Source organism: Camelus dromedarius, chromosome X (genome assembly GCF_036321535.1).
Source record: "Camelus dromedarius isolate mCamDro1 chromosome X, mCamDro1.pat, whole genome shotgun sequence".
Lineage (NCBI taxonomy): Eukaryota > Metazoa > Chordata > Mammalia > Artiodactyla > Camelidae > Camelus > Camelus dromedarius.
The window spans coordinates 28,534,910-28,562,826 of record NC_087472.1 but is presented as its reverse complement, the minus strand read 5'-3'; the positions used below and the strand labels follow the sequence as shown (position 1 = coordinate 28,562,826).

The window sequence follows — 27,917 nt, the reverse complement described above, 5'->3', positions numbered from 1 at the left end:
ACCTATAATTTAGCTTAGAACTATATATCAGATATGTTTATTATTAGATAAAACTAGGCTCTGGAAAACAGATAAGGTTCATAAAGACAACAAAGTTTGCTATTCATAGTACAGGAGCTTGTTGGAGCTTCTTGGCACTGCTCACTCGAGTCAGAAATTCGAATAACGAATTCTGACTCGTATTAAAGATTACTCCAATTCCAATGATTGGCTACTACAAACACAGCAGACCTTAACCACAAATAGACAACATTACAGTATTCACAAAGGTGTACACAATGAAATTTCACTAAAACCCTGCTAACTAGAAATCTGAGATAATTCAGATAGTCTGAACCTTTAATTTAGCTAAAAGACTATTCTAAGAAATATATTGAGGTAGTAAGAAAAGAAAATGGGGGAAAATGTTTTCAGGCATTTTTAGAACCACATCAACAGCATTTATTTACAAAGAAACATTTAAATGCTAATTGTAAATATGAGTCAGTCCTTTACTGAAGCAAATCCAATGAAAGACCTTTTTGGGTAATTCTTTTAAAATATTATTACATATTGCTACAACTAGCAGTGTAGCAAATATCCACCTTTCTTGGAAAGTATCTGGCAAATCACAATTCACATTGATCTATTCACTCAATTATTTTGAATTATTGAAATTTTATGGAAAAGACTGGATCACATACCTTTATCACATGTGGGAAATCAAGATAAAATAACACATCCACTATATTTAACTAGTTACATTTTGTCGTATTAATGTAAAACAAAATGGATAAAAATCAAAACTAATAATTACAAAGTAAATTTCAAAACTTAAGTACCTTGAAATATTCTTTTCTAATCTGTTTGCTCCGCCTCCTTTCTTCACTCTGCCAGATTATTGGTTGAGATTCTGGCCACTGTTGTTCATCTATTTGATCCTTCTGATTCTCTAAGGACTGTAATGAGATGATTTCTTTTAACTAAATAAATGACTACAAAATATTAGATATAATAGTAATTTAATTTCTTCTTACCTGCCATGTGAGGGGTGATAACGGTGAATTAACTTCATCTGCTGAGACACTAAAAAAATTAAAGATGTCTTAATATGTTAAAATATTTAGAACTACCTTTAGGTATAAAATAACATTATAAAGTTATCTTTTTTTTTTTAACCAGAAATCTAAAGAATTTACCAATGCTTATACTTTGAACTAATAACATAAAACTTAAATTTGACAAAAACGTAAGTTCCAAATAACTTATGTTCCTTAAAAAAACATCAAAATAGACTTATTTAATATCAGTCCATGCACAGGGCTACTCTAAGGACTTTTGTTACATTAAAGTCATTACCAAAAACTAAAAAAAAAGCAAACCTAACTTCTTTAGATGAATTTCTTTTGTCTAAAAGTCAAAGTGCTTAGGAGAGTAATTCTTTTCTGTCTACAGAACTACTGATTATGAGATAAGCCTCAAACCTTTCATTTTGACACACAGGGCTATAGTAGAAATTCTTTTCATCTAGTTTTTTATGTGGTAAGGTAGACAGCATGCTGTTGTTAGGTGGCAGATTTGAACAAGGAGTTACTTTGGAAAAAACACAAACAAAATGCCTACTAGAGCTGCTATTTTTCAACACTGTTGTGGAACTTCTCTACGGTTTAGTAAGAAAAGAAGTAACATTTAAAAATTACAAGGAAACAAATTTTCAAAGTTTATAGAAAATATGACTGCACAAGTGTAAAAAGCACCAAAAACCTATTAAGAGAGGTAGGGTTACCAGTTACAGAAAAATATATAAAATTTGACAGCTTCGCTACATATCGACTATAATAAATTATACCATATATTTGGAAAAATCTCACTTATAAAAGGAAGAAAAAGTTGAAAAAAGAAAACCTATAGGAAGAAACTTAACTAGACGTGCACAAATCCTACATAAAAAAACTACAAATGTCTAGTAAAGTACTTGAATAGCTGGAAAGTTCTTGAGCAGAAATACTAAATATTATAGGCATAATTCTTCCTTCAAGATAACTGATAATGGAAATAAACTTTAATTTTTAAAAAATCCAAGAAGTTATTTTTGGACTTGTTTTAGAAACCTGATTTTAAAAGTTTCAAAGTTAATTTGGAAGAATGGATGACCAAGAAGAGAAAGGTTATATAATAAAGGGGACTTCCCTATTAGGAAATTACATATATTCTATTAAATTACAATAGTAAAATAGTAGTCACTCCAGAATCTATAGATTTTTCTGTGGAAGAAGAGTAGTTGACCACAAGTATAACAACTTATGATAACAATGAAATTAAAAATCACTGTGAAAATGATGAATTAAGTAACAAACAGTGTTGAGAAAACTGGTTAACCAACTGTAAAATACACACAGAAAGAAAGAAAGAAAAAGAAAGGAGGAGGAGAGGGAGTGAGCAAAAAGAGAGAAGGAGGGAGGGAGGAAAAACACTAGAATTTAAATATAAGTAAAGATGAAATCACATAAGCATCTGAAAAACATGGGCAGTAATTTTTTAAATGTTGGAGTGGAGAGGACACATGGAAGAAACAATCAAAAGTAAACACTGATTAAGCACATAAAAGGTAAAAATTAGACTTTGCATCTGGCCAGGGTAGGATAACAGTGACCAGATATATACCCTGACTGAAAAACAAAAAGAATAGACAAAAATATATCAAATTATGCTTTCTGAGACTGATTATCAGGCAAAGAAAAAAAGATATTTATCCCATAGAGATGGGTAACAAACAAGGCAAACGCCACAAGTGAGTCAGGTTGCAGCAGGAAGAGAGTTTCTAGGGTACAGCCCAAAGAGGGGGAACTAAGGCAGGTAAGGCAGAGCCAAGGGGGTACTGAGGAGACAAAGTCGGGAACCAGGGAGAAAAAGGCAGATGGAGTTAACAGGACAAAGTAACAAAGAAAAGAGCACTGAACAGAGAAAGAAATTTAAGAGCTTTACAGAGGCATCCTTCAAATTTTCAGCTGACTACTGATCACTGATCATACATGTAAGGAAACTACACTACGCAAAAGAATGAATCACCAGAAAGATTAGGGAGAATAATTCTAAGAATCACAGAGGACTATGTAGTACCATTTTCCATCAGCCAGACTGGAAAATCTGACAGTTCATGGGAAATCAGCTAGAGTACTAAGAAAGGTCTTGCCTCAGCAGGGTGGGCAAATTTGGCCCTAGACTAGATGCAGCACTGATTCCACATAACTAGTCATAAAACTGTGTCCCCAAAATATCAAATTATAGCCAAGTAATTTAACCACATCTCAGAACAAAGTTCAAGAAGATTTATAACAATATTATAATATCCAGCACCCAAGAAGGTAAAGTTTTCAATGTTAGGCAATCAATTAGTCAATGTTCAGGAAGCTAAATGAAAAAATTAAACATGTTAAGTACAGACATGATAGACATAAAATAGGTAAAAATTGAAGTTGAAGAAATAAAAAGTACAACATCTGAAATAAAAAAATAACCTGGATGAGATTAACTGCAGATTAGACATTTCATAAGAAATTATTAGTGAAGATAAAGACATAGCAAATGAACTAGCAAAAATCTAATACAGCAAGAAAAATATTGAAGAAGAATGAATAAAAGCATCAATGATCTGTAGGAAACTTCAAGTGGCCTGATATGCACATAATTGGGGTTCCAGAAGAATAGGTTAGGTGATAGAAAAGATACTTAAAGAAATAAGGACCCCAAGGTGGAGGGGGGTGGGAAGAGATAGGCTCGGAGTTCAAGATTTGCAGATACTGACTGGTATATATAAAATATATAAAGAGTTTATACTGCATAGTACAGGGAAGTATATTCAATATTGTGTACTAGCTTACAGTGAAAAATAATATGAAAATGAATATATGTATATTCACATATGGCTGAGGAATTGTGCTGTATACCAGAAATTGACACAACATTATATATTGACTATACCTCAAAAAAAAAAAAAAAAAAAAAAAGAAACTGAACAGGAAAAAAAAAAGAAATAAGGACCCTAAATTTACAAATTTCATCAAAACAATAAATCCACAAACTTGAGACGCTCAGTGAACTCTAAGCAAAAGAAATATAAGAAAACTATACCAAGATACATCATAATCAAATTACTTACAAATAAATAATAAAGAGAAAATGTACAAATCAGCCAGAGAAAAAACACAATGAGTTTAGTGAATCACTGACAACAGAGTTCTCACAGGAAACAATGCAATCCAGAAGACAGTAGAAAAACATCTCTGAAGGTACCGAAAGAAAACAAAAATGTCAACCTAGAATTTTATACTAGCAAAGTATCTTTCAAAAATGAAGGTAAAATAATGACTTTTTCAGACATACAAAAACTGAAAGGACTCCGCATCAGCAGACCAGCAGTGAAAGTAATGCTAAAATATCTCTTTCTGGAAGAAGGAAAATGATATACATGGAAATATAGAGCCACACAAAGGAACAAAGGGCAGTGGTGATGGTAACTAAGGAGGTAAAGGTAAAAGACATTATTCTGATCATTTAACTCTCTTTCAAGAAACAAGTGACTACTTAACGCAAAAATAATAACAATGTAATATGGGGTTTTAAACAAACATAGAAGTAAAACGTATGGCAACAATACAACAAAGGCCAGAAGGGAAGAAACAGAAGTATACTTTTCTGTTGATACATAAAATGGCATAATAGCACTTCAAGGTAGACTACAATAAGTTAAATATTATACTTTAGACCCTAAAACAATCACTAACATAACAAAAAGTTATGACGAATAAGTCCACAAAGAAAATAAACAGGAACTTTAAAATATAATTCAAAAAACAGGAGGAAAAAGAGGAAAGATGGCTACAAAGAATGGCTATGACAAAAACACAATAATGTGGTAGATTTAAATCCATTAATAACAATACTTTCATTAAATATTAACAATCTTAACACTGAAATGAGAAGTCAGGTTGTCAGATTTGATAGAAAAGGAAGATGCTACCAAAATTTAACTACAAAAAACCCCACTTTCTTGATAAAGACACGAATAGGCTAAAAATAAAGGGAAGGAGAAAGATATATCATGTTAACACTCATCCAAAGAAAGCTGAGGTGACTATATAATATCAGAAAAGTACACTTCAGAGCACAGAGTATTACCAGAAATATTTTAAAAGTCACTTTATAATGACAAAGGTATAAATTCACCAAGATGACATTACAATCCTAAATATTTATGTATCTAATAACAGCTTCAGAATATATGAAGGAAAAATGATAGAACTTTAAAGAGAAAGCTAAATCCACAATTAGTGTTGGAGATTTCAAATAGTCTTCTCTTAGTAACTGATAAAAATCAACACTGTAGTGTGCCCAGGGGGTGATGGGGTGATGAATACAAACAATAAACAAATAAAGAAGTATATATTCAGAATGTCAGATGGTAAAAAGTGCATATTTACAACGTCAGACAGTATTAAGTTCTGTGGAGAAAAATAAAGTAGGTTATGGGAAAAGGGCAAAAGGAGTGGGGGAGGCATGCTCTTTTATATAAGTTGTTCAGGGAGCCTCTTGCTGGTGAAGTGACATTTGAACAGAAACCTGAAGACAAAGGAATAAGCCATATGGTTATCTGGGAGGAAAATCATTCCAGGCAGAGGACAAAGCCTTGAGGGGATGGGAAATGCCTGGTGTACTGAGAGTCAACAAGGAGGCCAGTATAACTAGAGAACTAACCAGCAGGAAGAGTGAGGCAAGAGAGGAATACAGAAGGGAACTAAATAATGTAGAGATTCACAAGTCCTTAAAGGACTCTAGTTTTTATTCTGAAGGAGATGGGAGGTTAGTAGAGAATGCTGACATGATCTGACTTACATTCTAAAAATACCAATCTAATATTTTTTGGAAAACAGACTAAAGGGAAGCAAGGACATAAAGGAGATCTGTTAGGAGGCTGCTAAAATAACTGAAATAAGAGATTGTTCGGGCTAGGCTGGTAGGTGTGGAGGTGGTAAGATGTGATCAGATTCTGGGCATATTTTGAAGGTAGAGTCAAGAAGATTTGCTCAAGGGTTAGTTATGGGGTGTAAAAGAAAGTGACAAGTTAAGAATGACTGAGGTTTTTGAGCCGAGCAACTAGAAGGATGGAGTCGACATTTCCTAAAATGGTGAAAAATGCAGGAAGAACAGGTTTAGAGGTACAAGTAAGGAGATTAAGAGTGTGGTTTTGGAAAGTTAAGTTTCATATACCTATAATACATCCAAGTGGAGGTGCTGGGTAGGTAACAGGTAATGTAACTCTGCAGTGTATGTGTATACATGTACACACATGCAAATGTTCATGTACATTTATAGAGAAAAGGTTTAAAGGGAAAATACCAAAATACCAAGACTTGTCATCTGAGGAGCAGGATAACAGATAATGTTTACCTACTTTTTTCTTTGTGATAAAATTTTCCAATTTTTCAACAATAAAACTACATTATTCTTATAATCAGGAAAAAACTAAAAGATTTTTTGTTTTGTTTTTGAAGAAGAAATTGAGTGATTGTTCTGAAATAAGAAAAAGGTTCTGTGAAGGAAAAGCCAGGATTGGATATCATAGTTTTGAAGTTTGGGCCGTTGGGGCTTCCTCAAGAGAATGTTAGGAACCTGGTAAGGAACCTTAAGATGGAAATGAAAGGAACTGAGAGGGAAAGTAATAACAGAAACTTGAAGGAAAACAAATATGTAAGATAATAGAATCAATATTCAAAAAGGGACAGAGTGGGTTAAATCCAGTTAAATGAAATTTGAGATAGATGAATGTTTCTAGATTTGGGTATGAAAAGTCATCAGATGCCTGAACTGAATCATAAAACTCTAAGTGAAAAGCGGAGAAAGAAAAGGCAATCCCAGCAGAGACACCAGGATACAGAACACAGAGATGTGAAACCATGTTGGAATAAAGAAAAGAATACTGTTCCTAGGCGCAAAATGGAAGAACACATGAGATGAGGTTCTCAAGCCAGGTTGACTGAAACTAACTTCAATCCTGTGGGTTAAGCCAAACATTTTAAGTTTTATTCTAAAAGTTAGAAAGAACTATTAGAAGGTAAGATAATAAACAGGAGTCACATAGTGCAGGCTTGTGTTTTAGAACCATCACTCTTACATCAGTATAGAAAACAGATTTAAAGGTAGGCCAAACTGAAGAAAGGAGATATGTCTGGGGATTGTTATGGTAATCTAGGTGGAAAAGATGGGGCCCAAACCAACATAACTGCAATAGGAATGGAGAGGTTGGGATAAATGCGAACAATGTTAAGAAGCTGTAATTTTCTATGACTCAATGGATTGGGAAGGGTGCATAAGAGAAATGAATTTCCAATAATTCCAAAGTTGCTGACTTGGATGGCTATATAAATAGTGACACACTCACTCAGGCAAACTATACAGAAGAAATAGGTTAGGTTTGGGGAAAAATAAGTTCAGTTTGGACTGTGAAGTAGTTAGGAAAAGACATCAGTGAAATGTGTGAATCTGGAGGAAGCAAAGTATTCTTGTTATCATATGTTAAGACTTGAGGTTCTGGAGCTACACAAACTGGGTTTAAATTCTCACTGTACCACTTACTAGCTGTGTGATCTCGAACAAGCTATGGTAATTTCTGAGCCTCAGTTTCTCACCTATAAAATGGGGATGACAATAGTAACAACTTCACAGTTAGTACCAGGATTAAATGAAATAATACATCTAAAGCACTAAGAGCAGTATACATATAACAAGCATTCAGCAAATGCTAATTCTCTGTGTATACTTCTGTACCCACATCCCAGCCTTGGACTTTTACACTTCCATAGGAATGACTCAGGAGTTGAGTCTGATGCAAATTTTCAAACCACCAAAAAGAATAAATGGAAACACTCAAGGTCTTCTAGTTCTCTGGAATTTATATATGTGGACTTAGACTATGTATTCACAGAGAGGAATTTAGTAAAACCTAAATGAAAAGAAATTAAAAAGTGAACAATAACATAGAGAGTAAATACAATCAATGATGAAGAAACACACTATTCCTGACAGTAACAGTAATACAATAAATATTTGCTAAATGGATAAATGATTCTATTAACAACACAAAATGCAGGTATAAGCACAGAAAGATCAAATCAGCATTTTGGGATTTGTTCATATCAAAGGTCAATTTAACTTATCCTGTAACACATTACTTTAAGTTATCTGGTTATATTAAATTGATAACAAATATTCAATTAAAGCCCATATAGGAGAAAAGGGAACCCTCCTACACTGCTGGTGAGTAAGTTGGTGCAGCCACTGTGGAAAACAGTATGGAGGTTCCTTAAAAAACTAAAAAAATAGAGTTGCCACATGACCCTGCAGAGAAAATTCAAATTTGAACAGATACATGCACCCTAATGTTCATTGCAGCACTATTTATAATAGCCAAGATATGGATTCAACCTAAATGTATATTGACAGGTGAATAAATAAAGAAGATGTGTGTATACACACACACACACACTCATATATATATATATACATACAGTTGAATATTACTCAGCCATAAAAAAGAATAAAATAATGCCATTTGCAGCAACATGGATGGACCTAAAGATTATATACTAAGTAAAGTAAGTCAGATAGGGAAAGACAAATACTACATGATATCACTTACATGTGAAATCTAAAATATGATACAAATCAACTTATTTACAAAACAGAAACAGACTCACAGACATAGAAAACAAACTTCTGGTTACCAAAGGGGAAAGGTAGTGGGGTCATAAATTAGGAGTTTGGGATTAACATAAACAAACTACCATATATAAAACAGATCAACATGGTCCTACTATATAGTACATGGAAATATATTTTAATATCCTATAATAAACCATAATGGAAAAGAATATGAAAAAGAATATATATGTATAACTGAATTACTTTGCTGTGCACCAGAGACTAACACAAAATTATAAATCAACCATACTTCAATTAAAAAAAATAAAGCCCACATATAGGAACATCACTGTCAAAGGATCAACTCTCATTATAAAATATTAAATATAAGAACTAAGGTATTTTATACCTCTTTTCACATTCCATGGTTTGTTTTGGCTTGTTTCTTGCGATAGAAGTTGAATGATTAAGAATCCTAGAAGCAAATCAACACATTAATTCCATAATATATTAAATAGAATAGTGTACACACATGATATAAAAGATCTCCATAATAAACTGCATCTGGTCCATGAAGATCTTTGCTAGAAAACAATATTTAAATATTATTTAGATCAGATGCCCATAAGCACACTGGCTATTATGAAGAAATGAAGCTCACCAACTCTTCCATGTATCTTCTTTTATAAACCTTTTCTCAAGGCTTGGATATCGTCTAACATGCTATTTCCCTGTGCATATCTAACTTTCGGCTGAGACAGAAGATAAAGAGATGTAGATTGTTTAGGTACCATCACAATTGATTTAGTTTTCCCAGCATAGCAAATGATAGGATCACACTGATGTAATAAATAATCTTTTTGCCAAAAGCCAAATAATAAACCTTAATTCGAAATGTAAAGCCAGTGCTAAAGCTCAACTCTTAAAAAAAAGTCCACAAGTTTATTAAACTTTTAATAACCAAATGAAACAGTATTTGAAGAAAACAAAAAAAAAGAGAAAGAAAAATAAAGAACGATAAACCACTACTGCATGAGCGAACTATTTATCCACAATTTTATATAATTCTAAGTAGTAATCTCAAAATCGTAAGTAATGAATTATAAATGATCTTTCTTTAATATAAGTAACTTACACATTTAAGAGTTCTTAATATTTATTTAGTATATAAATGTAACAATTTTCAATTTTAAAGTTTAGTTTTTTAAGGAGTAAAATATCTGCCTTTTACTCAAATTAGCATTTTCAGATGTTAACTATAAAAAGAATATAGAGAAAAAAAGGAATTTAAAATTAAAGCTACATATTGACTACTAAAATACATAATAAAACAAATATAAGCTGGCAATCACAAAAAGATGGTTAACATAAAGAAGCCAATTTGTGCTACTCCAGTTTCCTCACTAGCTTGGATTTAGTAGAGGCTACCAGAGGTCACACTGAGGGGCAAAGGAAAAGTACCACAGGCAAAGCAGTATATTTTTGCACCAATTTTGAGGTTAATGACACCTTTATTCTTCTTTGTATGGGCAGGCACTAAAATTGTAGTGAATTCCCAAATGCAGAAGAATTTAGGTAATAAAACACCTAAGACTTTTAGGAAAAAATCCTTAAATAGTGATTTTTTTTTTAAAAAGGAAGTAAATCCTAAGAGTTCTCATCAGAAGGGAAAAAAAATTATCTATTTCGTTAGCTCTGTATCTATATGAGATGACAGATATTCACTAAATTTCTTGTGATAATCATTTCATGATATAGGTAAGTCATATCATCATACTGTACACCTTAAACTTATACCATGCCGTATGTCAATTACATTTCAATAAAACTAGAGGAGAAAACAATTTTTTTAATTTAAAAAGGAGATGCGGCAGTGCAAACTATCCTGGGGGGAATGTCAGAATTATTCCCCAGGGAGGGGGGTCAAACTACAATGACCTTCACTATAGTAAATTCTCAATTCTCCCCATACCACACTCACTAGTGCTGCGATTACTGATGTGTATGAGTCATATAGGAGCACAAAAAAAAGTTGAGATCTACTTACCTATAAAATATATTTTATGTACTTGAAAATTCTCCTACGTAAAATTTTGCAGTATACATTAATATTTAATGTTTTACTCTGTGATACTCAAAGTCAAAATAAATGCGTTGTATCTAAATATCTTTTCTAGATTATTAACACATATCCCTAATCCAGGTACCAGTACTGTATTTTAAGTAAAAGACTAGTTAACTGCATCCACCTAGACCCTTAATACTTAAGGCTTCCACAAACTCTAGATACCTTGATGCACGTCCTGCTGCTCTGGTCCTCTGGAAGAGTTTTTCACTGAATGACGCTCTATAACATAAAGGCCTCCGTCTGTATTCACATTTCACGTACATCAACCAAACCAAAAGATGGAAGAAGTGAGATGTTTTGGGAGAGGACAGGGAAGTCATTAGTAAAGCAAGCAGAAAAGGAAGAATGGATAGATTTTAAGGGTTGAGAAATCTACCTAATTAGTTATAACAAGCTAGAGGTTAACATGATGTTCCTCAAATTAGAATGTTCATATGATCAGAAAAAAAAAAAATCACATGAAAAGGTAACATACATAATGTCTGTAATCCTAAACCAAAATAATAAACTGCTCAAAATCTGATTTTGCTTTCCATGATCCTTAATTAATTATACTTCAATGTAACTTTTCATAATTAGTTTTTAAAATTTAGCTATATTACATAGTACTCTGAAGCATATCTCTCCATAATAAGTAAAAACTCTCAGGACACACCTAAAAGCAAATAAAATAATTATTAAAAGGAAAGACATAATAGAAAATACTATAGAATAAGTTAGCAGAAATGCACATGCAGTGTGAACCAGTCAACTGATAATCAAACAAATTTTAATATCTACTTATTAAGCCACATAATAAGAAAATTAATATAAGAAAGACCTGTAGCCACTTCTCTGATACTAACATACATAAGCAGGGTTGGTAGAAATTTGAGGAATTGGCTAAATAATTCACAAAGTAAACATTATTTTAAAATAATGATTTTTTTAAGATAAAAGCTCTTAATTTCATAAATTATAGTGAAGATAAAATTATGATTTGTGGAACAGCTATTTTAATATAGGCAAGGTCACTGATTCAGGGGGACTTCAATACACTCAAATACAAGTAGAAAAAATCCAATATTTTGACAACAGGGATAAAGATTAGCTTCTAAAATCTTAACAATAAACTGTCAATATCAAGTAGCTTAATCTGTGTATCTCAGAAAAAGAAGGAGCAGTCTTCTAAACAACCAGGCTTCAGATTTTGAACACTTACAAGTTACCTACTTGGTGGTTTATTTGCTGATCTCTTCTCCCACCCTTTTTGAGTATTAATTCTGTGCAATATCCTCCTGTTACTTTCTTAGGATTGTTTCATCCACCAAGTACTAGCATAAACTTTCTTAAAGAATCAAAGATAATTTTAAAAGTAGTATGAACTAAGCAAGTATCAAAACTGCTCTAAGAAAATCATCACTGAACTCAACATAAGCAGTTTTTAAATTGTCTATAATTTTGGAGTACATGCATGGGTTCTTTTAGCTGAGAGCTAACTGCATTTTCCTTCGACTAGTAACGAGCTAAGAAACAGTTAAGTGGTTAAGTCTACAAAGTAGGAGTCTTAGGCAGTACTTCCTGATATACAAAGATAATCTTACCTCAGATAAACTATTTTAAACCAAGACTAAAAACAAACAAACAAAAAACATTACAATGATCATGTTAAAGCCTAAAAAGAAATGTTACAACTCCTGGTTGACTTGCAATCTTAAATAGCATTTCAGATTCTTCATTAATAAAGTTGGAATCTAAAGCACAATACAGTGTGAAAGGGAAAATCTACAACCAGAGAAGATATAAAAACTCAAATCCTCTAAGAAATATATCCTTATACAAGATTACTTTTTACTTTCTGGACTCACTTAAAGTTAAGTATTATAACAGTAAACAATAAATGTTAATTATCTACATCTAAGAGATGTAAACAATAGCAACATAGTTTAGAAGGAAGGATGAGATCATTTAATGGAGAAAACAGTAGATTCAGCATTAAAAAATTCTGAGATCAGTTTAAGTTCAGCCAATAACAGAACTGCCTAGGGATCTAATTTAATCTGTCTATAGATTACAAATTTTAAAAGTAAAATGTGCTCCTTACTTTATGACCAGATATCATAAATTTTAATGCCTTCAAAAATTACACATAATTACTACAACATTAATGTCACTGCATAGTAATACTTAATCCAAAAAGATCTTATATTTGTATGCACTAACATCTGAAAAGGAGGATGAAGAAGAGAAATAGTCAGAGAAAGACAGAAATTAATTTTGCATACATCTCAAAAAATAACAGAAGTTATGTAGAGGAAATATATTAACTAAATCAATGGTTCCGACTAGCTTTAAATTTGTTCTAATTTTCAAGCAATCAATTAATAAGTAACAGTATTACTGAGTACCTACTATGTACAAGGCAGTCCTAGATGCTGTTTTGCACTGATTACAAAACTATCACAAAAACAAGACCTATGAAACATCACTTGATGTTGTATCTAGGCTAGAAAGAATAATTTAAGTCAGAAGGATAGATGGAAAACTAACACAACAGGGGAAAATTGAAAATACAGAAATGGTATACATGGCAATGTTAAAATCTAAAATTATGCACTCAAATGCTATTCTTAACACAATGAGTGAAATGGATATTGTTGTGGGTTCTTATAAAATTAATATTCTCTGTCCTTATAAATGCAATTCTTTCACCCGACAGGTAGAGGAGATAGAAATTCAACTAATTTTTAAGCTACACAGAGTAGGTGGTGACTTGCTTAATCAAGCCTCTTAAACTATGGGGGCAATCAATACTTTGATTATACTGAAGGGGAAACACACACAACCTTGTCTAAGTAGCCAGTAAAAAAAAAAAGGGTCCATTAGAAATAAATCATAGGAAAAGATTAGAAGATAAACTTCACAGAGAAGGGTGACAAAGTTATGGCAGAAGAAAAATGTGAACTGGGAATGAGGATACATAAGATACAGAAGGGATAAAAATGAGTGATGTTTTCTAGTCTGGTTTTTAATTCTATAAATGCAGTGGCTGTGCGGAAAAAAAAGATGTTTTTTAGTAGTTAATCCCTTGAAATAAATCTTAAGATGGTCCTACTGTTTATTTGATAATATTTAAATACCCAGATTTTTTAAAATAGTGGCCACTAAAAACCACTCATTTGTCACTGGATAAGTTTTAATAGTAATTATTTTTCAAAGCATCTTTAAACAAATGCCAGTATGCTTTTCCAAACTTCCCAAAACATGGTCATATGACCCATAAGCATTTACTGCTTTGAATAAGTAAGTAAAATACTTCTTAGTTATCCATGTTAAATGCACCAAAATTATTCTTTTAATTTTCTCAAAACAAAAACATTTCACCTTCCTGATTATTTCAAAACTATAAATGTAGCACTCTCAGTACATAAAGATGGCAATAATAGCTAACTCTCAGTAGCGCAAAGAACTTTTTCTGTATTAAAAATGGACTTGCACTGATTTCATACTCATTAACATAATGTCCTCCTCATTGCCAATAACATGCATTTGGAGAAAGCCTAGCCAAAGGGAGCAATGCTCGCTGACCATGTTCACATATAACTGAAAAATTGTGCACTACACTGGAATTTGACACAACATTGTAAAATGATTATAAATCAATAAAAAAGTTATTTAAAAAAAAAGAAATAAACGAAAGTTACCCTGTGACCTTCATGTCAACATAATGATTTAATCAATCATTACATATTTCAATTCAATTTTAAGGAGTTTATGCATATCCCAAATAATTCAGAATCTGATAAAAAGTACACTATATATTTAAGACATATACTTGGAAAAATGCTTATAAAATATCTAATGCTACTGTGAGCTAAGATGAGTATCAACAATTATTATTATTTAGCACACAGGAATAAAAAAAAGACAGCCAAGCAATAATTAAATACAACGACTATGTGAATATAAAGTATTCTGCTAACTTTACATTTCTCCTCTAAGTGTTTCCTATTGTCTTTTAGTAGTTAGTTCCTTGAAATAGATCTTAAGATGGTCCTATTGTTTACTGTTTACTTCATAATCTTTAAATACTCAGATTTAATGATTATAAAATTTGTCTATTTAAATCTCATTACTGAAAAAAATACCTGTTCTTCTGTTCTTGCTGCAATAACTGAGCGGCTATTTTCCTCAAATCAGTTACTTCCTTCAAATCATCATCCTCTTCCTCTGCAAATAACTGTTCTTTTCCAAGTCTGAAAGGTGACACAAAGGTTATCCAAAAAGTAAGGCAGGTGATATTTTATGCCAGCTTCCAGAAATAGAAACCATTTTTTATTTTTAACAGCATGTGAAAGCTAAAATCTTAATGTCCTTATATTTGAAACATTAAAGTAAGAAGCAAAGACTATTTAAGGAATATAAAAACATATCTAGCCTCTCTACTCAATAGGAAATGTAACATACTGGTTATATTAATATAATCAATGGCTAACGAAGTAATCTATATTACCATTTTGTAATTTCTGAAATGTGTAATGGTAAGAATAATTTAGCAATGCATATTCCCCCGTCTTGAGTATAATAAGGAGTGCAGTACTCTATTTAGTCTATCTTTAGAAATAAACAGAAAATGTTATGAAAATTTCTCGTTTTATCAAACTACTCTGCTTTTATCAGTTTATTCATTTTGATTTTTAAAATCTCTGTGTAAAATGTTTAAGTAGTGGAAATACAAAATAGGTTCAGATAAGACTGGTAAATTTGCCAAAACAATATTCATTAAAATATATAATTTTTATCATTCAGAAAGAACAAAGGAATTTTAAAATTGTTCTGCAAACTCTAGTAATTTTATCCCAAAGGTATTTCATTTTAAAAACAGTATCAAACCTGACACTATATCTTTACCATATCTTGCATGCCACTCATGGCTGATGAACTGTCCTCATGAGATAAGGTGAGAAAGTACGAGAAGAGTGAAATATGGAGTACAAGACAAAGCATTCCATCTCCTTATGGGTACCAGAGATTAACTGATGACTCCTTAAAAAGTTACCAGCAAGGTCATTTGGAGGAAGTACAATGTGGAGAAAAGAGAAAAATCTGGGGATAGGAGAGAGCTAGTTTCGCACTCTAGGTTCTAATGAACACTAGCTAAGTGGTTCTAGACAAGAAACTTTAGAGTCTCTGAGCTTCACCCTCCTCATCTATAAACATGTGGACAATATCTACCCTGCAGGATTTAGCGAAGGTTAAATAAGAAACATGGGAAAGCACGTAGCACAGATTCTGGTACAGAGGAGGTATCCAACAAATGCTCCTTCCTGCAGCTATGAAGCAACTTGAAGGAGAGACTGAAAAATGTGGTAGGTCATATTCCACCATTTCATAAGATAAATGATACAGAAAAGACCTAAAGTATAACTATTTTAATAGAGAAGTAAACACCCTTATAATTAACATAACCTGTCTGATGAAATGGAAAGTGTATCAGACCAAAAGTCAGAATATCTGAGTACAGACATTTGAAACTCCAGGCCTCAGTTTCTTATTGGTCAAATTAGGCCAATACCATCTGTTTTAAAGAGTTGTTAAATAGCTCAAATGGGACAATGTATGGGAAGGTACAGTCTTCCTTGGTAATAATAACAGGGGACATTATTATTACATTTATGGGGGGAAAACAGCGTACATACTACACTCAGCTTACATGCTTACTATAATTTTGTTTAATTAGGGAATGCAGACAAATGAAATATTTACAAATTAACTATCTGAACTTAACAGGTAAATGAACAAAAAAAAATTCTTTCAAGTAGAAATATCTAATGAATATTCCAGGTATTAATAAGTGACATTTCAAATTAAGAATTCATGTGTGCTTACCTTTTTTCATCTCCCAATTCTTCATTTTTCTGAGATTTTTCAGGACCTTTTTCTTTTCCCTTATATAAAAAAAAAGTTATCATTTTAAATTGTATAGGTTACTTTTATGAGATTAAGAAGATACTATTAATATTTGTACAAAGTTTTCTTTACCTTAAAGAAAGAGACAAATGATCCGATATGTGCATCTCCTTGCTCAGGAACTGCTACATCGTCTGTGTTGGGATCAATAAAATCATACACCTCCTGGTCTAAGTATAGATTAATTTTTATTAGAAAATATGAATAGTAAACAGTGTGCTCTGACACTGTAGTGCTTAGAAAAAATATATTTTCTCAATAAAAGAGTTGGCCAAAGATATTATTATTTTTCAAAGCCCATTTTTAATAAAATACTCATTTTTAATAAGGGCTATGAACATGAAATAAAAATACCAGACACCATATCAATTACCTTTCTGAGAATCAGGTTTAATTCCTATTGAGTGACTGTCATTTCTTGATGGTTGCTCTCTATTTGATTCTGAGACTTGAGAATGAAGGCTGATTGTGTCGTCGTCTGATGGCTGAAAGGAATAAGCAAAAAGTAAAAACGAGGTATTTTAAATATATGATAAGAATTAAGTTGCTTTAATTTCACATATAAAGTATAGAATATCTGATTTAAATCTCCAGTTTTCAAATCAAAAATTAGTAATGATAAGGTTTACTGTTCTGCTTTTTAAAATGTGCATGTCCTTTTTTTATTTGAAGTCATAAAATGCAATGATATTTTAAGCAAAATAAATGAAGTGTGTGCAAGTATCCATCTATTTCAAAGCTCTAATAAAATTTTAAAATAAAACAGATGAACAATAGAAAAGACTCACTTCCGTTGTAGATAATCGTTTCTCTCCATTATCACTTCCAATTCCAGAGTCAGGGCCATGATTTTTATTTGGATAAAAATCTTCCATACTATGGAAATACAAATTCTAATGGCAGTTAGGGTTTTCTTCTTATATGGATAATACAGAACTGACCTAAAATTTCCCTAAATAACACAGAATATATACTTTTGATGCTTAAGATCCTTAAAGACATGAGGAGAAAAATATCAGATTATACAAAACACTTTATTTGTGTCCTTCATATAAAACTTTTTCTTCATGTGCTCTGTTGTAAAAATTGTTAACAATAGCCTATTATTTCTCCTGAGAGATTCAGAAAAGCAGACATCCCTGCTAGAAAATCATCTTAATAAAGACCTTTCCATTTTTCTCATCAGTTTGACACATTTCACCGTAGAATGCTGAAATATTTTTAAACTTTGATTCATACAGTTTCTTCTTCATTAGTTCTAAAAATATTTTTAGTTTTATAAATAATGCCCATTTAATAACTAAGAAGAGAAAAAAGGTAAAAAAAAGTCTACAAAGCACTGAATAAACAATTGTTTTGGTGTGAGGATAGAGCTGTCTTTGCAAATTTCTGAATTACAGTATGCCTCCCAGGTTGCAAAATATTTTTCCCTTTAATTTGCAAAATTACCTTACATTCAACTGACCACTGATTATGTGCCAGGAATTGGTGCTTCCCCATCTTATAGAAGAGGAAACTGAGGCCAGAGGGGTTAAACAAACTGCCCATGCACTTGCGAATGGCAGTCTAAATTTGATCCCAAGATTATCTAGCACTAAAGTCCCTGATCTTAATCACTATGTTATACTTCTTCCCCAAATACTCATTTTATACTTTTCAGGAGTATATCAACAAAGTCAGGGAAGCTATTACCAAGTGTCAGGTACTACACTAAACTCCTGAGGTGAGATGTGATGAATTTTAAAATGTTTGGCTTCAAAGGGTTCTCAGCCCAGACGGGAAGAGAGTATGTTTATATGTTTTGAAGAATATGACAAAGGTAAATATAAAGTGCTATTAGAAAAGAGAGATCAACTAATTTGCCTTGGTAAGGTTAGGAAAGGCCTCACCCAAGAAAGTGACATTTGAGATTAATCTGGAAGGATGAAAAGAGGCAGTAATTGTTAGCATTTGTTAAGTGTCTACATTATGTTAGATATTGTGCCAGGCGCACCTCATGTTTTATTTATAATCTTTACATTATACAATTTATGCATTATTATTTCCTTTTACAAATGAAAATAATAAAGCTTATAAAAGTTCACTTCTGAAGGGGAAATGTGATATTTACTGAATATCATTTATTGAACTAATTGCCAAGCATACATTTAATTCTCACAACAAGCTTATGAAGTGGGTATTATTAACATTTAAATAAAGAAACAGGCTCAGAGGGATTAAATAACTTACACAAGGCCACAGAGGAATTACGAGGTTAAACCATGATTAGAATCAAAATCCATCTGACTCCACTGCACAATAATACACCCATGTACTATATTAAAATACACTGGTGTGTTTGTAATAGATGACAATTATAATAATAAGCTATTTGTTGAGGAATTATTATGGGTAAGACATTGTGTTAAGTACCCCATATACATTATTTTGTTTAATCTTGACAGCATCCATATGATTATTTTCCTTTTCACATATAAGAAAGCTGAGGGCCAGCGATGTGACACAAGGACATACAGTTATTAAGATTTGGAGAAGAGCTTCACAGGTATACTATGTCTGACTCCAAAAGCTGATGATAAGCATACTTACTGTAATGCTTATCTATGTAGAATAAAGAGTTTACGAAGTAGTCGAGGCATGCAAGAGTATTCTAATAAGAACCATATAGCCAAGGACATGAATGTGAAACTAGAAAGTACATATGAGAACTTTCTTAGTAATTCAATACTGGCTGTGGGTAAGATTAGCACACCCAAGAGCCAACTCATAAATAAACTCTACTGACCTGCACTGTCCAGTACAGAAGCCACTGGCCATATATAGTCACTGAGCATTTAAAATGTAACTAGCCCAAAGTGAGACATGCTATAGATGTAAAATACACACTAGATTTCAAAGATTTAAAAGGAAGAAAACAAATATGAAATAACTCACTAATTTTTATATTTAATTATATGTTGAAATGACTTAATATATTGGGTTAAATAACATGTATTATTAAAATCAATTTCACCTGTTTATTGCTTTTTTAATGGGTAGGAAAATTTTAAATACTTATGTGGCTCATATTGCATTTCTATCCGTCAGCACTGGTAGAGACCATCTCCAAAATACATATCAACTCTGTCCACTCCTTTTCATCTCACTGCAATAATGCTCAATCTCTTGGCAGTACCACAACAACTTAACTCTGTGCTTCTACTCTTGTTTACTTCCAATCTATTCTCTCTATAAGATCCAAAATAGTTTTTTTTAACATATTTCAAATCATGTTATTCCCTGCTTATAACTGCCCAATGACTTTCTATTGTACTTTAAGTAAAACTCAACTCCTTATCACAGCCTCCAAAGACCCCACACGGACTTAAGCCATGACTACCTCTCCAAAATGAACTTGTACCACGATGCTGGCTTCCTTTCAGTTTTTTTTTTTTTTTAACACACCAAGTTTCTTCCTAGCTTAAGGTTTTTGCACATGTCATTCATTCTGAAATGCTCTTCCCCTCCCTCTTTACACAGCAGGCTTTGCTCCTTTCAGATCCTGATTTAAAACCTCACCTTCCCAAAGACACATTCCCTGACCATACTTCTGAAACAATCCCCTTTCCTTCAAAGCATTCATCACAATTTGAAATTATACATGTGTGTGTGGTGTGTGTGTATTTTCTTGCTTTGTTTACTGACTGACTCCTCCTCTGCTAGCATGTGCGCTCCACGAGGGTCAAGACCAATGTGTATGCCATTCAACAAAACATACCCTGAACCTACCAGTAGACACTCAACTGATATTTGCGAAATAAATGAATGCCTAATATAATGAATGCTGTTACTAAAGTAAATTAATTTTTAAATAAATATAAAGCAGAGTAATAGAGATTAGTATATGAATTGTCTAATTTTTATAGAATTGCGTGGTCTACTATCATTCATAATATTAAACAAAATAATCTTTAGTAACTAAATTTAATGTTCAGATATTTAATTCTACTAAGGCAACAGAAATATTAAAAAAAAAAAGTCCTATTTGGGAATTCAACAACTTGTACTGTTAACAACAGTGCTTACTACACTGCCATTCCAAGTAGTCTAAACTATGTCATAAATACAATGGCAAGCCTTTAAATATTTTAAGCAGGAGCATAGTCTCCCTTTCTGTAGTCTCATCCAACTTCAAATTATTTTCCTTACTACTGGATGGAATTATGTTTTCATAAAATCTTTCAGATCAACCTACATCTCAAAAGGATGAATTAAAAACAGACCATTAAATCTAACATCTCAAAATCTCACAAGGAGAAAAACACCAGTATCATATAGAACACCAATGATAAATCATTTTTGATCCAGACATAAAGAACATGAAGGTGAAAGGTAACCCCACATGTCTTGCTCTTCCACTAACCTCAGTTCAAAGTCAAATTCTACTTGTTATTACAAATGTACAATAGAGTGATCGCAGGACTGAATTAACAGTTGTCAAGTGCTGAGAAATTATAGTGTTTCTGCATTATAATGTCAAATGTTTACATTTTACTATTAAAAGCTTTAATAATACATTTTCTGAGAAAATTCCAAATTTATCCTAATATACCAGAAGTTCATTGTATGATGGTGATATTTCATTTCAGCCAATTACTGACTTTTTTATTTGTTTGTTTTTCAATTACTGATTTTAACGCTAGGCCAATCAGCCTAAATATATTCAGTACATTCAAGATTAATCAATATCTTTTATAGAAAGAGAAGGCATAATCATGATGAAATGAGACTGTCAGAATATTACATTACCTGTCTGTGAGAGGCTGGGAGGGCATTCTTTTACTCGATGGAAGATCCAGAGAATCTGGTTTCTTATCCATTCTACAACATGCTTGGATATTTAAGTATTTAAATATGTGTACTTTACCCTTTAAACATATCTGTCAATAAACAACAGAAAAAGATTAAATTATATAGGTCCAAATATAAATGTCATCTACCAATTTATTTTTACATTTTAATGACCTCTAATTATTCTGAGACACCACAATCACAATAGATACTTTGCATATTTAAATAACTTGTACTTCTGATTCCAGTTGAAAAATAACTGACAACACTGACACCAACTAAAATTCTACTATGGTCTCTGTTCTTATTAGAAAAAATAAGTTCATTTTTCTGTATTTCACTAAAGTATTTGTGTTAAAAGAACAATGTACAAACCACTAAACAATATAAAACTTACAATTCATGAAACTTGCCTTAAAAAAAAAGCAAAGAGATAAAAAACAAAAGAAATTTTAAAATAAAAAATAAATAAAAATGAACAAACAAAAAAAACAAAAAGCAAAAAGAAATATATTCATTGTAGTGGTGAGAAAAGAAAAAAAAATCCATGTAATTCTTAAAAGTAATCTCATCAGAACCACTAAGTCGTTTGGTCTAAACACTAGAAGAAAGCTAATCAAAAGAATCTAAATACAGGAAAAATGAGTTTGTTCAAAGGTGTGACAGCAGGTCAGTTAGAATGAAACAATTTTTTGAACACTCAACTCAACTAAGATAATATCCTGAAAGTTATTTTCATTGGTGATAAAGAAAAGGATTAATGGGGAAAAAAATACTATGTGAAAGAAAATACTCTACATAAAAAAGATAGACAATGAGCAGTAGGGAAACAAAAAGCCAGCTTTCCAAAGGTTAACTGCAGTCACCGTGTTATCAAATAAATATTTCTTAAAAACTAGAATTAAAAATGTTTTATTTTATGGCCTAACATAACTGAGCAACACATACAAAAAGAATCAACAAAGAAAGCAGTAGGAAAAGTACATTAAAATGTAATTATCATCCCAGGTATAAAGAAGAATGTTTGTTAGCTAAATCTAATAGGTAGCAGATCTGATCTGACCATTAAAAAATTGCATTTAAAAGAAAAATTTAAAACTTTTGAGCTATTAGAATATAAATACATTACCAATAAAATGTATCCTATTAAAACAATTATGGTTCATTACCGAATTAAATGCTGGTAAATTATTTTCTTTTGTAAACTTAATTTATATCATAATAATTCATGTATATAGTTTTAAAAATCAAAGAGAATTCTAAAACTGTTGACAAAAAGTTAATTCCCCCATTTCACCTCTTTCAATCTTAAGATGCAGTCCCCATATTCAAATCTTTTACTTGGCTTCTGCTATATACCTTCATGTTTATAAATAATATGCTTCAGGTGCTTTTTTAATTTTTCAATTATAGATTTTATTTATTGAGGTCTTACTAAGCAAGATGAGAACTTAGATTTCTCATATCACCACAACTACCATCCCATATCATTAACACCACCACTACCATCCTCCCATCGCCAATCCTCATCAACTCATATAAACATACTTCTTCAGAAGCATAGCATAGTTGTTAGAGGATGGACTCTGGAGTCTGACTACCTTGGTTTGAAGCCAAGGATGCTAGCCATGTGACCTTGGACAAGTCACTAAACATCTATGCCTCTGTTTCCTCCTACATAAAATGAGGTATAATGACAGTACTTGTTTATAGGGTTGCTATAAGAAAAGAGTTAATGCATAGTGCCTGGAGCATGGTAAGTGCTATATAAATCTTTGCTATTATTGTAAGTAGGTCATAATTTTTCATTAAATCAAAATCTCATATTTATAATATTATGACCAAGAAAATATTCACAGATGAACTACATAAGTTAGTGAGATTACATTTCTTTTCTCATGTAAGTTTTTGTTTTTCCTGAAGTGACTAATTGCCCCATTTTTCCCTTTGCATAATCTTCTGTATGCCTATTACTAATTCATTCCTGACTCTGACAGAACTGTAAAACATCTCTCTCCATATTGATAAACACATCACCTATCAGTTTCTTTCTTTTTTTTCTATTTTCTTTTTGGAGACAATCCCCCATTCCAAACTGACTGGTTGCTCTCTAGGTCTATGCATACCTGTCAATCTTGGACATGAAGAATTCTTCTTTCTTAATCGACTCCCTCATTCTCTTATAGGACCCCTCTGCTAGCTTCCTAATAAAGGGTGCAGGAGGCTAAAATTTCTGAGAACTTGCATGTTTGAAACTATCTTTTTCCTACCTTACATTTGACTGATAGTTTGAGTGTATAAAGTAGGAAATACTCCCTCAGTCTCTGACTGCATCATTCTAACAACTTCCAGCTTTCCACACTGCTACTGAGAAGTCATTCTGATTACCACTGCTATGAATGTGACCCATTTTGTTTCAATGGAAGCCTCTCAGTGCTTTGGTCTCTGCCTTTCATGTTAGAGATTATTTCTGCAATGTCTAGTGATCCGTGGCTGTCTGTTTATTTTCAAAAGTGAAACAATAAGAAGTCAAATGAAAGCTCTGTATGTGAGATGGAAGTTTATAAATAGTGAGCCTCACTGTCTAGTGATCAGACAGGGACTACACAGTTCATCAGGGGACTGCCAATGATCAGTGTATCTATAGGGTTTTTTTCTCCTAGTTCAATCAACCAAGAGAGAAATCCACCAATCCTGCCTGAGATATATAAGACAGGCTGCAAGCACTCTGGGAGCCAAGCAAGAGAAGTCTACTGAAGGGTCCCAACATTCAGTGTGTACGCATTCAGTTTTCAGTATGGGATCTCAAACCTGCCCATAACTATACCTGGAGTCCTCGACTCTGGCTGAGTCTCTCTACAGCTATGCTGTTCAATACAGTAGCCACTAGCTACATGTGGCTATTTCAATTTAAATTTAACCTAAATAAAACTAAAAATTCAATTCTTCAGTCACACTATATACTTTCAAGTACTCAATAGCCACCTGTGGCTACCATAGTGGACAGTGAAGATACAGAACATTTCCATCACCACAGAAAGTGCTAGCAGACAGAGCTACTTTAGAGTAAACTCCAGGCGTATGCTGAGGCAAGGAGCAATACTCATTTGGCTACTAAGCTGAAGAAAGGAATCTGAGAAAATCTACCTACTTCTCAGAGTCAACCCTAGGCTTCTGCTAAGGCAAGTGAGGGGAAGCCATGCGGCTGCAGAGCTAAGGGCAAGAATCTGAGAGTGTAAATCTTATACCTGTAGTGTCCAATATGTTAACCGCTAGTCATGCAAAGCTATTTAAATTTCAATTAATCAAAATAAAATTAAATTGCAATTGTGATTCTTTAGCTGCACTAACCATATTTCAAGTACTCAGTAGCTACACGTGGCAAGTGGCTATGGTATGGGACATCACAGATTATGGAACATTCCCATCATCCAGAAAGTTCTACTGGATAGCACAGCCTTAGATATTGTAACAGACCTTCATGTTTTCAGTCTTTCATCCCTATATTCAGAATTACGTGTTTCCTCCAATAATCAACGAAGAAATACTCAAGACATCACCAGATTTAACACAGTAAAATCAATTTGCTTCTTTTTGCCTTCTCCTATAGCAGACACAAGTTTCAGCTTTTCTCATCCTACTAAAGCAGCTACTATCAGGATCCCAGCCAGTTTTTATTTGAATTTAGAAAAGGTACCTCCTTTGCAATGAGTGGAATGTACCCTTGTAGGAAGAAAAAGGTAACTCATCTTCTGGATGTATACAAACCCAGTGCCAGGACACACAGCCTGGAAGTAGAGTTCAGGCTGGCACTTCACTACCATGTGCCTCCTCAGCCAGATACTCCTGTCCAGTGCAAGTAGAAACCCTAATCACCACTATTCCACCTATTTTCCATTTTCCAAAATTCTGTTGCCATCCCTCCCTTCCTGTCCTCTTCTCTGTCATTCTTTGTCCTTATGGGCTTAGAGCACAGTGCATTCCTTTGCTACCACTTTAGTGGATTCCACATGGATTTAGTCCTCAAACTAAAAGTGTAGATTAATACTTTTCCACTTGTATCTTGTTCTTTCTCTTATGATCCCACCTATCAGTGCTAAAAATGTGTTCCAATCAATCACACAATAAATCTCAAGTGGATATATACCTGAGTAGGACAGAAGCAGAGAGACTCCATAGTCTATCCTTTCAAAATAACATAGACAACCAGAACCATCAGTTCACAAGCAGGAAGTTGATGTCTGTGTTTTCTAAATCCTGTTCTCTAGAAGCTAGGCTAAAACACCTACCAAGGTGAAAAAAGTCACTTCTCAGAAAAACTGTTTTAGACAACAATAATACCTCAAAATCAAACTGACTCCTAATTCTGATGTTTTTTGGCTTACCAGTAACATATAATTCTGAATAAAAATATAAGAAATAAGTATCATTTTTTTATTACAAACCTGTGCTGGTGGTACTTGCAATGGATTGTTATCCAAAATTATTACTTGTAAATGATGCAGCTTCCTGTAACAAACTGGAATTTCGGTCACTTTATTACAAGAGAAATCCAGCTTGACTAAGGGAAGATCTCCTAATTCTGTTCAGAAATGAAAAATAATTAAATTAAATTTTACATAGTTACTCTCTTATTCATGTCAGTAGAAATAGTGAGCATCTTACCATCTGGCAACACATGAAGATTATTTCTTCTTATATTTAGCTCTCTAAGTGAATGTAATTTCCCCATTTGTTGGGGAAGAACCTGAATCTCATTGCAGCTAATATCCTATGGAAAACAAGAAAATAAAATTATAAGAAACTGAGAAATACAGATATATTTCAATTTTTAAATTAAAGCACATGGCTAATAGCTAGCAAGTTACCTCTAATGTTGTTTCTCTAAACATGGATTATCTGGCAGATTTCTAATTATATTACATCATGAAATCAACTCAGCAAAGGTAACACGAATTTTTTTGCACAAAAATGTGAGGTTATAACTTGTACTACGTAAGTCAGCCTTTGGAAAATCTTAACTAAAGACCCCTTTCACCAACTAAAACTAGAAGTAAGGATGATCTAGGTGCTCTTCATTCAGAGGTAAAATAAAAGACAGCTATCAATTGTGATAATTTGTCAATTACAGTAGTTGTTTTGAGATACTCGGTTCGGCAGAAGCTGAGAAAGTCGAGGATTTACAGACGTGAGATGGAGAACCAAGGATCATGGTCAGAATTGATTTAACTAAATTTCTTTCTCATAGGGATACAAAATATGAGGAATTACAAACTCAAAATGTTGTGTGGCTCACATCATAACCCAAAGACATTCTAGGAGATGTAAATCAGAAATGTCTCAGGGTTAAGTTAAAATGTAAGCCCTGGTTTAAAGGTAAACAGTATACATTTCCATAATAAGAGGATAAAGAAGAGCTTAAATTAACTGTGCTCTCCTCTCCCTTCCCTTTCTTATTATCACATCAACAAAAAAGGAAAATCTGCAATAAGATCTCTCTCTGGCAGCAGTCATTCCAGACATACTGCAAATGATACTCATATTCTACTGCTACTGCCCCCAATTTCCAACTTTCAGTGGAAATGACATTAGCTTGAAGGAAGACAAATGACACATACATATATTGTTTTATGGAAAGTAAGAAAGGCAAGAGGGCAAATTCAAAAGATAAAGAATAGTAAAGAATATCTAATCATCTAACTTACAGATGATTTTAAAAATGTATCCTACATACTCCTTTCAAGCTATATCTAAGGCATCTTCATTCAACAAGTATTTACCAAATACAAACTATTTGCCAGGCATTGTTCTAGGTGCTGGGGACTCATCAATGAATAAAACAAACAAAAATTCCCACCCTCATTGCTCCTCATGCAGCTTACATTCCAGCAAGGGGAGTATATTATATAATATGCTAGAAGTTGCCAGGTGTCATGGGAAAAAAAAAAAAAGAGCAGGATAAACGACAATGGCAGTGCTAGTAGTAGTGGCTGGACATGAGCAATTTAGATTGTTTCATAAAGGAGCTGATATTTGAGCAGTATTATCAGAGGTGAGAGTATGAGTCTTTCCAATATACAAGAAAGGAATATTCCAGAAAGAAGGAACAATAAACGTAAAGGCTCTTAAGGAGAGAATGCTTGACGTACTAAGAACAGGAAGGAATCCAATATAACTAGAGGGAAGTGGGCAAGGGGAAGACTAGGATGGAGGGTGGGGTTAGACTGTCTTTTACTCAGAGGTGTGGGCAGGAACCAGAAACTTTTACACAGAGGTATAATATGATCTGACTTACGTTTTGACAGGATCACCTTTGCTGTTGTGTTGAGTATAG

The 27,917-nt window shown here is 32.8% G+C and overlaps 1 protein-coding gene across 2 annotated transcripts in view; it reads right to left on the bottom strand.

Moving 5' to 3' along the window:
- The window catches only part of LRCH2 (leucine rich repeats and calponin homology domain containing 2), a 78,887-nt gene that overhangs the window by 18,674 nt on the left and 32,296 nt on the right, over window positions 1–27,917 (bottom strand). For both annotated transcript variants that reach the window (XM_031446280.2, XM_064482818.1), the window contains exons 4-14: window positions 26,249–26,354; window positions 26,029–26,165; window positions 21,542–21,672; window positions 17,542–17,629; window positions 17,127–17,238; window positions 16,826–16,923; window positions 16,673–16,731; window positions 14,932–15,039; window positions 9,086–9,151; window positions 1,017–1,065; window positions 822–938 (exon numbers count right to left, since the gene is read on the bottom strand). In XM_031446280.2, the coding sequence (XP_031302140.2) occupies window positions 822–938; window positions 1,017–1,065; window positions 9,086–9,151; window positions 14,932–15,039; window positions 16,673–16,731; window positions 16,826–16,923; window positions 17,127–17,238; window positions 17,542–17,629; window positions 21,542–21,672; window positions 26,029–26,165; window positions 26,249–26,354 (1,071 nt within the window). The remainder of the gene's footprint in view (window positions 1–821; window positions 939–1,016; window positions 1,066–9,085; window positions 9,152–14,931; window positions 15,040–16,672; window positions 16,732–16,825; window positions 16,924–17,126; window positions 17,239–17,541; window positions 17,630–21,541; window positions 21,673–26,028; window positions 26,166–26,248; window positions 26,355–27,917) is intronic.